Source organism: Haemaphysalis longicornis, unplaced genomic scaffold, assembly GCF_048455015.1.
Source record: "Haemaphysalis longicornis isolate Haplotype H1 unplaced genomic scaffold, Haemaphysalis longicornis Haplotype H1 scaffold_5, whole genome shotgun sequence".
NCBI classification, from domain to species: Eukaryota; Metazoa; Arthropoda; class Arachnida; order Ixodida; family Ixodidae; genus Haemaphysalis; species Haemaphysalis longicornis.
In genome coordinates this window covers 52,837,726-52,852,072 of record NW_027526385.1, presented here as the reverse complement: position 1 = coordinate 52,852,072, position 14,347 = coordinate 52,837,726, and the positions used below count along the sequence as shown (strand labels likewise).

General features: G+C 48.3%; 1 protein-coding gene across 2 annotated transcripts in view; it reads right to left on the bottom strand.

Annotated features, from left to right (window-relative positions):
- Positions 1–2,969, bottom strand: part of LOC144138218 (ubiquitin carboxyl-terminal hydrolase 43-like) — a 55,176-nt gene extending 52,207 nt beyond the window's left edge. For both annotated transcript variants that reach the window (XR_013315836.1, XM_077670404.1), the window contains exon 1: positions 1,332–2,969. Coding sequence is in view for 1 of the 2 variants with exons in the window: in XM_077670404.1 (XP_077526530.1) it covers positions 1,332–2,192 (861 nt within the window). In the remaining variant the exon portion in view is untranslated. The remainder of the gene's footprint in view (positions 1–1,331) is intronic.
- Positions 2,970–14,347: the final 11,378 nt, after the last annotated feature.

Here is a 14,347-nt window from a genome sequence, read left to right as displayed (position 1 = left end):
GGTAGCAACTGCTATCTATCTATCTTCTTTTTTTTTTTTTTGAAGCTATTGATGAACTAATCACTCGCAGATACAGCTTTCACCTCACCAATTGTGCTTGAACAAATGTTTAGAATGCTTCCCATGTTTCGGATGCTTTAATCTTTGCCCCTGGATGTCTAGCCATAACTAATGAAAAAAAAAAAAAATTTTTTTTTGTTTTCTCATAAAGCAATGGTGTCTATAACCAGACATTTTACTATCAGTGCATTGTAAAGTGTACATACTATATGCTGTAAAGGACTTGTTTTTGAGATTCACGAGCTCAATATTTTGCAGATTAAATGAAAAATAATGGTTGGGAAGACAACAGACATCGTCAAATTCTTTTACCTTGGGAATTTCTCCCTACTCCTGTGCTCAGGGCATTTTTTTTTTTTTGTAAGCTTTATTTTCAGCTTTAAGTAAGCTGTGGGTGCAGTTAAAACATTTGATCTCTCTGCTCTGGGTTCGTGATGCAACAGGGCGGTTAGTGGACTTTGTGATTGACTTTCGAGTCCTGAATGCACTACTCTAGTCTGTGTTCACTGTAGCCTAATACGCAAACCGGCCACACTTCCACCTGCATTTATTCAAAGAGCTGACAATTACCAATAACTCTTAACCTTTATTCATGTCCAATTTCTTGTTTCCTCTAAAACATAATATTGTTCATAGCTACAGTTGGTTGCCCAAGCACTCATCAGTTTGTGCTCACAAATTTACACTGACATTCCAGGATACAGGATGTTTCAGTGCTGACATTGTGCACGGATATTTTGAAAACCTGTTTGCAGTTTAAATTTTGGCGAATGGTTGGCAATTTGCAAAAATTACACAATTAGCAGTGTTTGCGTATGTAGATACTTATTGAAATGTATACTACAATACATGTCAGTTATGTTTGACAGTGTCGTTCCCTCCTAACATGAAATTGGTAGCAAGTGGCTCAAGCTTGGCAAGGTGTTGCTACTAGTGGTTAGAAAAAAATGCGTCCGCCAGAAATAACCCAAGGCTGTACCTCCAAAGAGTTATAAGCTACCCCACCAGATTATGCCAGACAATTCTTTGTCCGGGACAACATATCCTTGAACCAGGCAGACAAAACCTTCCGAATCTATTCTGCGGAGGGGAGTTTAAACGTTGCCCGTCGGACAACCCTTGGCATACATTGATGACTCTAGATCAGTCAAAACTAGGCATACAAAACATTCTGCGTCGAAGTAAACGTCCCAAACATGGTCGCAGGTGTATCATTGCTGATAATGAAAAACTACCAGGACTCTTTTCTATGAAAAAGAGAGGTTTGATACCTTAGAACGCTTCAGTGACCCACGCTTCGTCCGAGAAGACGACGACGACGTCGCGGACGTCGCGTCATCAGCCAGTTCCTCGTGGACCTTGTCCAGGAGCCACATCAGGAACTCCTGGGCGTCGTGCTGCTCACTACCCTGGTACTGACTGCCGTGCTTCTCGACGCACGACTTGAAGCGGGCCGCGAAGTCGCCCTCGGTCCGACACGACCACAGGGCGCTAAGCACGCTCGCCAGCTGCTCGGTGACGCGCGCCGAAGACGAGGTCGAGAACGCGCGGTTCTTGCTCTGGGCGAGGTCGTCGCGGTACGCCCCGGAGACGAGGTACTCGGCGAAGGCGTCCGTGTTGCTCAGACACTGCAACACGGCGTTCATGAAGCAGGTGTTGCCTTCGTTGCGGATTCCGGCGACGGCGGGGGTGCGCGAGAGTGAGCTCGAGTCCGACCGCTTCCCACCCCCGCCCCCGCCGGCGAAGAAAGTGTCGTCCCCACCCCCAGGGTCGCCGCCCACGGCCCTCGTCCTCAGGTCCCTCAGAGATCCACTCCGGGAGGGACCCGAGAACTTGCCGTTCCAGGAGTCCGAAGACGAGTTGCCGCGGTGGTGGTGGCCGATGTGAGGGGTGAAGAAGCGTCGCACCATCTGGTCGAAGAGGCTGGGCCGCTTGCGGCGCGTCGACGTCGCCGAAGACGTCGGCGTCGGGTCTTCGAGCGACCGCAGGCTCCGGTATTGGAGCTGCTTCTTGCTGCCGCCTCCGCCACCGCCCATCCATCTCGGTATGGTGAAGAACGAGCCCGGGTGGTTGCCGTGCTGGTGCTGCGCTCCGCGCCGACGCGTCGGCGGTGACGAATCCGAGGAATGCATCGCGAAGCAGCAGCCGCCGTCGGCGCCGATGACAGCGACATGGGAGGCGCGCGATTGCCTTGAGATCGGCTCGCAGAAGGAACGCACCTGAGAACGAAACCTTCGGAGGGGGGGGAGAAAAATAGAGGACGCGCGTTCAGGCGTTGGCAGTGGCCACCACTTCGTTGACCCTCGTCGTCGTCGCGGGCACAAAAACAGCTGGTTGTGAAACCACGGGGGCGGCGAGGAGGAGGAGATCACTGCACAATCACAGAATCCGCGACACACTAGGCGAACGAGAAGGCGCGGCCGCGCTGCTGCAACGTGTTGACAGCGCCTCGACGGGTCGGCGGAAGGAGTCGCCAGTCGGAACCAACACCGCTACCGCGCAGCGGATGCACGGAATTCATTGTTCCTTGCGTCGACCCACGGGCGGCCGAGGTAAACACACGCTCGGCAACTGCGCAGCGGTGCGCAAGATCACGCACCCGTGACGTTCCCCGTCCGCCGTCGCACGAAACCGCAGAAAGAGTGGTGACGCGCGGTCTTGAACGCCCGTGTGTGGTTTCCTTTGAAGCTACGTCGTTCGTCGCTTTGCGGGGCCCGCTCCGAGCGCGTATCTAGGTTAGCGGGGAAATCTTGGGTCGCGTTCACTGGTGCCGTCTCGTAGGAGCCCCGTTCGCTTCCCTCAATGTCACATTGCACGCGGCGGGGCCAAGAGAAACACGCCAAAAGAAAGAGAATATACACACAACACAACCGCTGCCTTCGGCAACCATTACGCTAGGGAGAGCGCGAAGCCCGATAGTGCTGCGCCCTACCGGCGCCAAGGGCAAAACAAAGCTCGCGCATTAGTTTCCAACGCTTATTTTTAAGAAAATAAAATAGTATTAAACATTTATGTTTTAACAGTTTTGTTCAAGAGATGAAAATAAAGTTATATACAACAATATTAACCCTAAAACAATTCCCAGTTTCGGTTTCGGTTTCGTTTGCGCATTGTTTGCGTTTGTTCTCTTTGTTTCTTCTTTGTGGTTTTACTCCTTGTACGCAAACGAATGGCTCCTTTATTGCTTATGCCTGCCCAATCACTGCTTTTCAGCTCCATTTTTTTTTCTTACGAACTGCGCAGCCTTTGAGATTTCGGGGCATGAAGGCGAGTGTTATGATTGCGGTAAAATTGAATCCGAAAATGACTTGACAGATGACATATTTAACTCAATAAAAGATACGTACGAGTTTTGAACACAGGTATAGGTGGTCAAACATACGTCGGCCTTCGTAGTTCTGGGAGTAGCGTCAGTGGAATTGTTTGCGCATGACTGATTGATTGATTGTCAGGTTTTACGCGCCGACGCTACACAGACTATGAGGCGCATCGTAAAAACAGCCGCCGCGGCCGGGAATCGAACCCGCGACCTCGTCCTCAGCAGCGCAACGCCTAAGCCACTGAGCCACCGCGGCGGGCACATGATGGAGCCGCTGACTACGGTTTTCTCAAAGAGCGATATGGAAGCTCGTATAACCAATTTGTTTCGCAGGCTCGCAGACGTCACACGGCAACTGCACTGCAAACGTTGACAGAAGCAACACCGAACAACTCCTCACTGCGTTTGTCTGTTTCTGCTTAGTGTTGTTCTTTGTCGAAAATTGTGGCGTGTGTATATATTGACGCTTCAATTGTGGTCAAAACACTGGGCAAATAAAAAAACAAACAGAAATAAGCATTGATGTATAATTAAAGATACTTTATTTAGACAAACCAAACAGAATTCCGAGCATCCACCGTTGAAATACCGTAGGAACGATTAATCGACGAAATCGTAAGTTTAAGTTAATAAAAGAATTTGAATACAATTAATGGCATTAAATGTACAGACGCTCACTATTTCATCACCAACACCATCTCAGCCTGTGGTGTGAACCTTTTCCCGGCGCATCCCCTGGCAGACGATACGATGCACACTGTTGCTTTTGTTCCGCGCACCTTAATTCCCAAACCCGGGCGCTAATCCACCCGCCACTGTGGCACCCGGATGTGGCTGTTACGACATCGTTATAGTATATACTCCCCAAGCATTTTGTTTTTCTCGAAGCTAATGACCCGAGAAATACCACCTCCCACTCGTTATTGACGAAACACACGGTCACTCTTTAATCTTTCTTTTCCCGTGCGTATGTCAAGTTGCCAGGGCAACTGATACGGCTGCAGTTGTCTGGCCGGGCGGCCCTCATCCGGTCCAATCTGCCCTCGCCACTGTGGCAGCGATCATTTTGTTGTGCATGCTTCATTGCCCCCTCGCCGCACCTGGCATCCGCTTGAAACAGTGGGATCACCTGCCAGGGCCGTAGCCAGAATTTTTTTTCGGAGGGGGTTATGGGTTTTGGGAAGACGATAGTTTTGCAGAAAGCAACAGTAAGTATTGCTTATGCGCTGCCTGGAAAAGATTTCGGGAGGGGTTCGAACCCCCAAACCCCCCCTCTGGCTACGGCCCTGTCACCTGCCTTAACTGCGGACGCACGGAGACGCTAAAACAGAACAGCAGGCCCTCAACTTCGTTTGCTCGTTAATTAAGCGGCATGCAACAATTAAGGTCGCATATTGTATATTCGGTTTCTGTAAACACCGCTTTCATATCCAGCCAAGTTGTGCGCTCATTATAATTTTCGGCTGCATTAACATACTCTCGCCTTTTTCTTTAAGCCCACTGTACTGGCACGAATTTTTCTTTTTTACGCGGCCAGGGTTTCTTATATCACAGCTTTTGTTATCGTCCCCCGTGAAAATGGAAAGAGCATTTCTAGCAAGAAATCACAATTTCCGGCTTTATTTCTGACTAGATTACTAGATTCTAGCTGGAATCGACAGCTTCTAACTAGAAAAATTCTTCGTCTAGCTAGAGACGATTATTTCCAGCTTGCGGGGTTTCTTTTTTTTTCCTTCTATAGCTGAACTGACAAATGTTACCTGAAAGTTGATTGATTGATTGATTGTGGGGGTGTAACGCGCCGACGCAACGCAGGCGATGAGGCGCGCCGTAGTGGAGGGCTCCGGATTAATTTTGACCACCTGGGGATCTTTAACGTGCGCCGAAATCTCGCACACACGGGCGTTTTTGCTTTTCGCCTCCATCAGAAAAGCGGCCGCCGCGGCCGGGAATCGAACCCGCGACCTCTGTTACCTGAAAGTAAATCTCAATCCAGCTAGAAATGACCTAGAAACTGAATTTCTAGCTAGAAATTCTGCTATTTCTTGATAGAATATTTCTAGCTAGAGGAAATTTCTGGTTCAATAATTCAGCTAGAAAAAAAAAACTTATATTTTCACCTGGGAGGTGCGTTTTCTTTTTCTCTTTGTCAGCCTGCGCTTCCGGATGTGTGTGGGTGTGTGACTGTGTGTGTAAACACAGGCACGTCAATAGTTTCGCATCACTTCCTGCAATACGAATGTTTTCCCAGGACGCCGCGCACGCCTCGGCAAAAAATTAACCGAACAAAATCCGAATGTGCACTTCAATCGTATTTGCGCGGCGGAAGGCGCAAATCAAATCAGGGACCGCGAAAATATTCCGGACGTCAACGCTTTTTTTTTTTTTGCCTCAATTTTTGACCGTCGCCGTAACACTTCTTCAGTTTTTGCGAGGGCACGGCCAACGTACGGCACTGAACAAAACGTATTTGAGAGAGTACAGTTAAAGCGACGACGCTTCGCTGCGGTGGCGCCACAGGCGGTCCGGTTTTGATTTGCAAATTGAGGTAGGGCTTCGGACAAAGGATGGGGAGGCACAAAAGGACAATGATTCTCAGTTCGTTCAACACTCGGCGGGGGCACGTCTATACCTGCGACCGGTTTTCCTGTTTCCGTTCGTAATCAAGTGAAGAGTTAAAAAAAAATACGACGAGAAAAAAAGGGTTAGAGAGAGGTCATGCGTGGCTCGAATTCGTTAATGCATATTCGAACTGCCTTTGTTGGCACAAGCTCTGGAATTTGACCTGTATTCGTAAAGCCGCCCCCGACTGCCTTTCTTGCCTTCGACTTCAACTGACAAAGCAGTGGGCGCGTATCAGTATGTAGCGCTGAATTTCTTTCTTGGTCGATGATGATATTGTGGTCGAAAAAAAGCGAAGAATGTTCAGATATATATATATATATAAAATATACAAAGGATGTTGCGTCTTTTTTTTTGAAATTAAACAGGGTTTGAAGGCGCTTGAGGTCACCAGAAGATTACGCTCTGAGCCACTTTTCTGGCATTGTTGTTGTTGCGAAATGTTTTATTGTAAAAGGAAGCCACGTTCGCTTAAAAAGGGGGGCGGTAGAAGGGCAAGGGAATTACAGACTCTCTAGGAGGTCGTATAACCCTGTCTGAGTCCGGAGAGCCTGATGCGCACAGAATCTATAGGTCTTGCAGGACGACACTTGAAGCGTCCGTAGGGGACGTTTCCGGAGCGGACAATGGGACCGACATTAACGAGGCCATGCTAGTTTGGCTCGTCCGAAACATTGCCTCGTTAGAATCATACTGACACCAATTTTAATGTAAACTTCGCTCAAATAAGCTGCATAGTTAGGAATAAAGGGAATGGTCATGCTACTCACTAGTTTAATACTTTTACAGCACTAGAATAAATGGCGTCATATGCACAGCCATGCGGTTGGCTGAGGCCGGCAAAAGCGGAAAGCAAGTTAGGCAGGTCTTATAAGCTTGAAGAACGAGCTCTTTTCGCTTAAATGTAATCGATTTTATAGCATTGAGAATGGTGGGGTAAACAATGGAAGTTACGAAAGTACACATAAACCTTGACGCATCAGTGCGTACTGGTGTTGGTATGCGCGCACTATAATTGTTATAGCTGCACAGCAGTCGTCCGGTGCTTCGGGGTTGTCTCACACGGCACTGGCCAATTGCCGTGAGATTGTCTTACGTGGTCCTGTTTGTCGAGCATACCAAATGTTTCACGAAATGATTACTGCCTGCCGTAACAAGGACAAGCCAGGTGGGAATACCGTCAGAAACAAAGCAGAAGCGGCCATGGTCCTGCGCAGTATGGTGGCGCCATCTAGGACGACTGACGGTAAACAATTCGTTCCGCAGCCCGCTGCAGACTAAACACCGCACTAACTTTCTTGAAGACCTGCCCTTGTTAAGTCATCGCAGACGTCATGATACGCCAGATTTGGAGGGATAATCAAAAATTTTAACCTAAATTGATTAATTTTTCGGTGAATAAAACATCGTTTGCTGCCGAGAAGCGCTGGGGGCACTATAAAACACCAAATCTTTCTAATGAAACAAACTTAATTCTACTTTGCCTACGTGGCTCCTTCAAAGAGCCTAACCCCTCCTGTAAATGGTCTACTACCACGTGAAGCTAAAATTAGTGGCGTGCACAGATTTTTATGAGGAAGAAAAGTAAGAGAAGCAAGAAAAACAATAAAAAATTAGCAGTAATTACTTCGGGCTGAAGTGGGCATACTTCACATAAGCTTCCAGTGGTTTTATGTCTATGTGTTTTTCCTTAGGCCTGTTTCTTCTTCTGTTTCCCCCGAAATTTTCTAAACGCTGCATCCGGCACTTAATTTTTTCCTTTTTGCCCATGCTATTTACACACCTTATTGACAATTAAAATTAAAAAAGAACTGTGGTTGATTCCTCTGTCATAGGAATTAGTAAAACACGAAAGTGAAATGTGCAGGACAATCTGCAGCTGAGCATGATTTGCGGGTCGGCGGATGTCTTGTGGGTGTGCTTGGCGAGCGACGTTCTGCTGGCGGGTCGCTTCGACAAAGGTGTACTGGCGTCATTTCCATGACGGATATGATGGCAGTGAAATATTGAGGTATCGAGGCATAAAACACTTTCGTGTTAAAATACGAAACCCGAAAACGAACAACCGTAAGTATAACGCACTCTTTAGTACTAAAGGTTGCAAGCCCGAAAACCCTAAGTATAACCAGAGTCCTTCAATGCTTTGAAGGACTCTGGTATAACATACTCTTTAGTACTAAAGGTTGCTTCCCCGCAAGAACACCCTGGTGCAGGGGTGCACCCTTTACAGGCCGCTTGCTTCGTTGTATTGGCGTTACTTCCTTGACGGATATGACGTCATCGAAATATTCGTGTATCCGGGAATAAAACACTTTCGTGTCAAAAACGAAAATGAAAATGACAAAGGTTTTGTTTGGACGCAGGCTGTCTTTTTTTAATATTATTCCTGGTGGCGTATAACGCCACCCGAAAAATATTTCTGCCTACGCCGCTGTTGTCTGCGCACTTCACCCCAATATCCGCCAGAGAGAACGCACCGAGCTGAGCCGACAAGACGACGGGCCGTTCACGGTAGAAACGATCTCCTGCAGACATTGGCCTCTATCGCCTTCACAGAAGGCGACCATTGTTCCTCCGCCGTTCCCACAGTGATACTGGCTTACGGAAACGACTACAGTGCCTGCCAAAAGGACAATGAGTGCACGCTCATCTCCCATCCCATTTTCCCTTTTTGCTTCCACGCTCTCTTTTTCTCCCCGAATGCAATTCTCTCAGGGCAGGGCTGCGTATGATGATGATGATGATGATGATGATGATGATAATGATGGCGTACATAAAATGGCCACCGGCACTGCCCTCGCACCCGCTTTTTCCTTTTATTCCTCCTCTCAATCCGTGGACCAGTTGCACTTGAGCGACAAATTCGAACCTTCGTCGGACTCTATGGCCTCCACTTATCGATCACTCGAGTACACCTTTGGGCAGCTTGCCGTAGACGAAACGATCGGAACCAACGTCCCTTTGCCCTATCAATCCCTTCATCCCCTTCTACTCCAACCCGGACTATAATTTCATTTCTTACTAGGTTCGTACAGAAACGAAAAAAAAAATGTTTAAGGAGCTCGTTATAAAAATTGCTCGGCAACTTGAGACTGCTTACGTGCTTCGAAGGCGAAAGCGTAGCGATTATCTACGACTTCTTCCCTCCTACACCGTGCTTGCGTCCCTTTCTCCGCTTTCGTTTCCTCGTCTTCTGACGCGATTTACTCCGACGTGCATATTGGTCGCAATTCAGACGCGGCAGCCTCCACACAGCCAGCGCTCTCCTTTGCGCGCCCCTGTTCTACTCCCGTGGCGTCACGTGCACTTGTGCCGGGGCACGTACGAGGCTGTACCCGGTTACAACAGCAACGTTGTTGTTGATGATGATGATTGCTATTGGTGTCCCCTTTGTAGCGGGGTGATGACGTGTCATCTTACCAAAAACGACCGATATACCTATGTTTTATACTCTTGGTTTATAACTAGCGCTGCTTAGGGCAGGCGCAAAAAGCTTGTTAGGCACGAAATACTTTTTTTTTTTTTTCTGTTACAGGTGGTAACTGTCCTAGGCAATATTCCCCGCTCTGCTTTTCGTCCACCAGCATTCTAATCTTCTTTTCGTCCCCTCGACAGCCTTGAAGTTAACTTCCTCTGTACTAGCCTTAAATACAAGGGATTCTTGAAACCGAATATTTCCCTCACGTAGATTTGGATGGATGGATACCCTCGCATTCTAACACTATGTGCCGCATAGTTCTGTTTTTTTTTTTCCGCAGACCACGCATACCCCATCATTTTGTAAATGCTTCCCCACAAAGCTCTTAATTCGCAAGCAACCTGCTCTAGCCTCAAAAAGCAAAGCACTGCCCCGGAAATTATCGTAGAAATTTTCCTTTCTCATCTCCAATTTCTCAGTCCTGTACATCTCTAACGATGTTTTAGCTTCCATTTTTTTCTCTCCATTTATTCGTTTCAATCTGCCTTGCCTCTTTTTTTTTTACCTTGGCTGTTTTGGGTTCTCCACTGTTCTTTCCGTATTTCATCGTTCGCCTTATCGTCTTCCATCGTCTTCCTTACTCACTGCGCGTCCACGCTTTTCAAGTATAGGTACCTAAAAACCTTAGCTGTTCACCTACGTTGATCCATTGCTTTCAACCTCCTCAAGACATATTTCACTCTGCGCTTCTCGAACTTCAAGCGACGCCCAGCCCATATCTCCCTGCACTGCTTCGTTAGTTGTTTTTCCACGCGCTCCTAAGGCCAAACGGCCTACCGTTCTCTGATTCACTTCAAGGCCTGCTAGAACGCCTGATTTAAAGCTGAGTACAGCATTCGCAAATGTGATACCCGGAACCTGTACTCCTTTCCACATTCCTCACACTACTTCATATTTGTTATACACCCACAGAGCTCTCTGCACAGAACAGGGAGGATTTTAGAGAAGCAAAGGTCTAGCTTTGCCTGTAGTGCCAGAAAAAGCGTAGTGGCGGCGTCGTGAACTACCCAGTACGCCCGCTTGATGGCGCTGTAAACACGGCTTTGTAAACATGGCGGATGCTTTTTGCACAGGCCGCTTGAGCTCCTTAATAACATGGCTGCCCTCGCACGGCGGCCGCCGGCTCGCTGCTCCACGGCCGGACTCGACTCTCCTCCTCCCGCGCGCGAAAGGGGCGTCGAGTCCGGCCGTGGCTGCTCCTGCTGGCTCCTGGCTGGCACGCTGGTCGCGTGTTTACTTGCGCCGCGCTAGTGAAGTGATGTTACGCCAGGTGACCAGATGGCCTCGACTGGCACAGACCACAGTGAGCAGCAAGTGAGAACAAATCGTTTATTGACATCCGCAAGTTTACAGAGGCCAGGACATCATTTCATTTCGATCGCTGCAATTGTACGTCGCTTTCGTGACAACATTTTTTTTTTTGCCATAACAACTCGTTCACTTGCGCTAAGATATCGAACGAAGGGCACAAATGAAGTATTGACGGCGACAACGGTTTCCTTTGCACCGTCTTTCTAGCGGAGTGCATAACACTCACCTTCTGTTGGAAGAATCGAATATTCTGGCCTCGACAGCTGCCTTCCGATGCGGAATTTCCCACATTTGTCATTCCACAAGCACTCAATTCCCGTGTTTTGCCAGTCCTCTCAACAACTGATGGACGCAAAAGCACATAACAGCAATAACAGTCACGAAACCGGTGCTCCGCGCACATTGAAACGGTCGGCCGTTGCAGCGGTTTCAATTTGAATTGGCGGCTTTGTGGTTGCGAATTCAGAAACGAGGTGGTGCACCAGTCGGCTGTTCGTAAAAAGTTGCGTACATTTTTGCTCAACGGATGTTTGATGCGGAACTTGTTAATAGTATTTTTAAATAACACATTGTAAGCGAACTGTGTGGGCTCTTTGAGTCACGGAATGAATGTTTTGTATTCTATACCAAAAATAACATTTTGCCTGCGCCGTCTGGTGGGCTTGATGGTCGAAAACAGCGCTTTAGGTTGGTCACGTGGGGCGTCGATTTTTACGCCGCCTATAGGGAAGACAGGGAACGTCCAAGCTTGAGAGGCCTGCTCTCTGCTTCATTACAGCTGCGTTTAGTTTTCCCTTACCCTTAAGTGCTCCCTGGAAGTTGCCGCTGTGCCTCATCACCGCAGCCGGATGTTACGCCGCACGGCGCAAGTAGTGCGTTACTGGGAAGATTTTGAACGTGGCACAAGCCGCTTCCGGGTTTTTTTGGAATTGATATGCTTTAAAACGACCTAAGCGATGACAAACAAACTACGTGAGAAAAGGCAGACGATATCACTCATTCATACTAAACTTCTTTCAAAACGCGCGCGCCCGTTGGCATCCGGGCCCATCGCTTAGGCGGAGTGATACCGTATATGAGCTATTTAACTTGTTCCCAAGTGTAGTACTCGTTTCATTCTGCAAGGCTCCATGTTAGCGCTGTGGTTGACGCTCTTTGCTGCTGTTCTGGTGACCCGGATTCAGATCCCACGCGAACCCATTTATTTTCTATTTACAGTGGCGACCATTTTGGTACCATTCGTGTTGAGGCCGACAACGACGACGACGCCAGTTACTCTTTTTTTACTTTTCGTGCTTGATGAGGCAGGTATGGCTTTCGCCTTGACCCTTTCAACCCTGAAATTTCTATTACAAGCAAGATGGTAATAGAAATAGGTCATGCAAATATTTATGGATGTACATGCATGACAAATAATTAGGTGGTTAGGGAATTAAAAATTTTCTCTCAGGACGCCATGAAGCTGATCAAGTATCAGATCATATATAGGGACACGAGGGACGTTAGAGCTATCCTAGGCTTAGATCTAGAGAAAGCCTTCGATACCGTCTCGCACGCCCACATACTCGATTCCATCTCGGAGCTGGTCCTTGGTCAGAACTTTCACGCGTTTATCAGCTCGTTTCTTTGACATAGAAAGGCCACGCTAAAGATTCGGGACCTCAGGTTAGAGCCCATTGAGCTGGGCACGAGGGGGACGCCGCAGGGTTCGGTGGCATCCCCGCTCCTATTTAACATTGCCATGTGCAAATTGTCTCAGAGACTCTCGGAGGTCAAGGGCATCAACCACACACTCTACGCTGACGACATTACCGTATGGTGCGTCGGAGGCTGCGTGGGCAGGGTGGAGAAAGCACTTCAGGAGGCGATGCGATGCGATGAGGCTTTGAGGGGGGGGGGAGGTAGGAGGAAAAGGCTCGAAACTGTCTGGCGTAGGTTGCCGAGGAAGCGCTAGATCGCACAGAGACTTTCCTCGCTGGAACGGGGCTTCGCCTCTTTTCGAGCAAGTCGGAGCTCCTATTGTACAGACCTAGTAGGAGGGGTTAAGTCCAAGGGCTGGGTCCCACTGTCAGAGGTGAACCTTGCGCTCCGCACGAGCGAGGGACACCCCATTCCCAGAGTTTAGGTTATCCGGGTTCTCGGTATGCTCATCGAGTCGAACGGTTGTAACAGGCAAACCATCGCCAAAATCACCGCTAGGACGGATAGCATGATACGGTTAACTACTCGGGTCTCGAACAGTCAAGGAGGTATAGGCACCGGTCACTGCTCAGAGGGCGCGACGAATAACGTACACCCAGCGCCGCCCCGCGGAAGCTTGAGCTAACTTTGGGTCGGTGAGAGCCAGACGGCGGGCGCGCGTTCATATATTCGGCACCTTTGGTTGTTTGTTTCTGCGATTCTGCGATTGTTTTTGAAAGGTGTCTCGTGCTTGAAAGCTGTTCTGCCAAATAGTTTCCCCATGTGTCAAGTGCTTCTGTGCGATTTCCGGGCAATTACGGGGCTGAACTACTACTGTCGGCCTCGCGTGCGCGAGAAGTTAGAGATTGTATGTTCCCGCGCGCGCGTGTGCGCCGTGAAAGAAATTGATGGAACAGACATCGTTGCGAAGTTCCATTCTCAGCAAGGAAAGCTTATTTACAGCGTCAATTCAGGTCAGTATTAATTTTTTTTGTTTTACAGCCTAATAAAGTGACCGCAGCGTATACAACGGCGCTCCACGACAGAAGCGTGTTTGTGTTGTTTCCTCTGTTCGCGCAACCACACTGCAGTTACTTTTCTGGTTGCCCTTCTTCAGCTCGGTTGGTGTTGTCACTAATTAACAACGGATTCCAAACGTTATTAGCTGATGACAAAGTAAACGCAGTTCACACAGTTGGAAATCTGCTGCGGAGCTCTGGGTGCCTTTACGAAGATTCCGTTTAGTTTCGGCTTCTATCATGTGAGTAATGTTAGAGTCGTCTTAGCGGCTAATTGTGATACAGTTTGTTCAGGAGGTTCAGAATTCTCCAAAAAATGATTTCCTCCTCCTCCCCATCCTCTCCCTAAACAATAGTAACCTCAACTTTCAGAGTACGCAAAACGCATTAAAGAAGTAAGCGCGAGTGAATGCAACCTTGCCTTCGATAGCTTGCCACGCTCTCGCTTGGAATGCGTGGCCGAACTCTGTACACTTCAAGGAACAAAGTAGGGCAGTAAGCGGGATGCGTATTGACCGTCTTGTGATTGCTTTTGGCATCACACGCGGAGTGCTGCGAACATATTCTTGCGCCGCCTTTCGGCATCCATTCGGTGCCGTGAATGTCGCTAAAAAAAAGGTTACTGCTGATAGAACAATAGTGGCGGAAGCCGTAATACTACGACGGCATGCGATTCATTGCAGCACGCGATGTGTATGGAACACTGAAAGCAAACGTTTTAGTTTTGCGGCCCTTCGTGTCTGCGCTGCGCATAAACAGTCATAGTACTCATAATTTTACTCCTTCCAGTGACAAAAAATGGCATGGCTTTCTTACTGCTGAAATCCATTTCTTGCGACGCTTATTCTACAGGGCTGC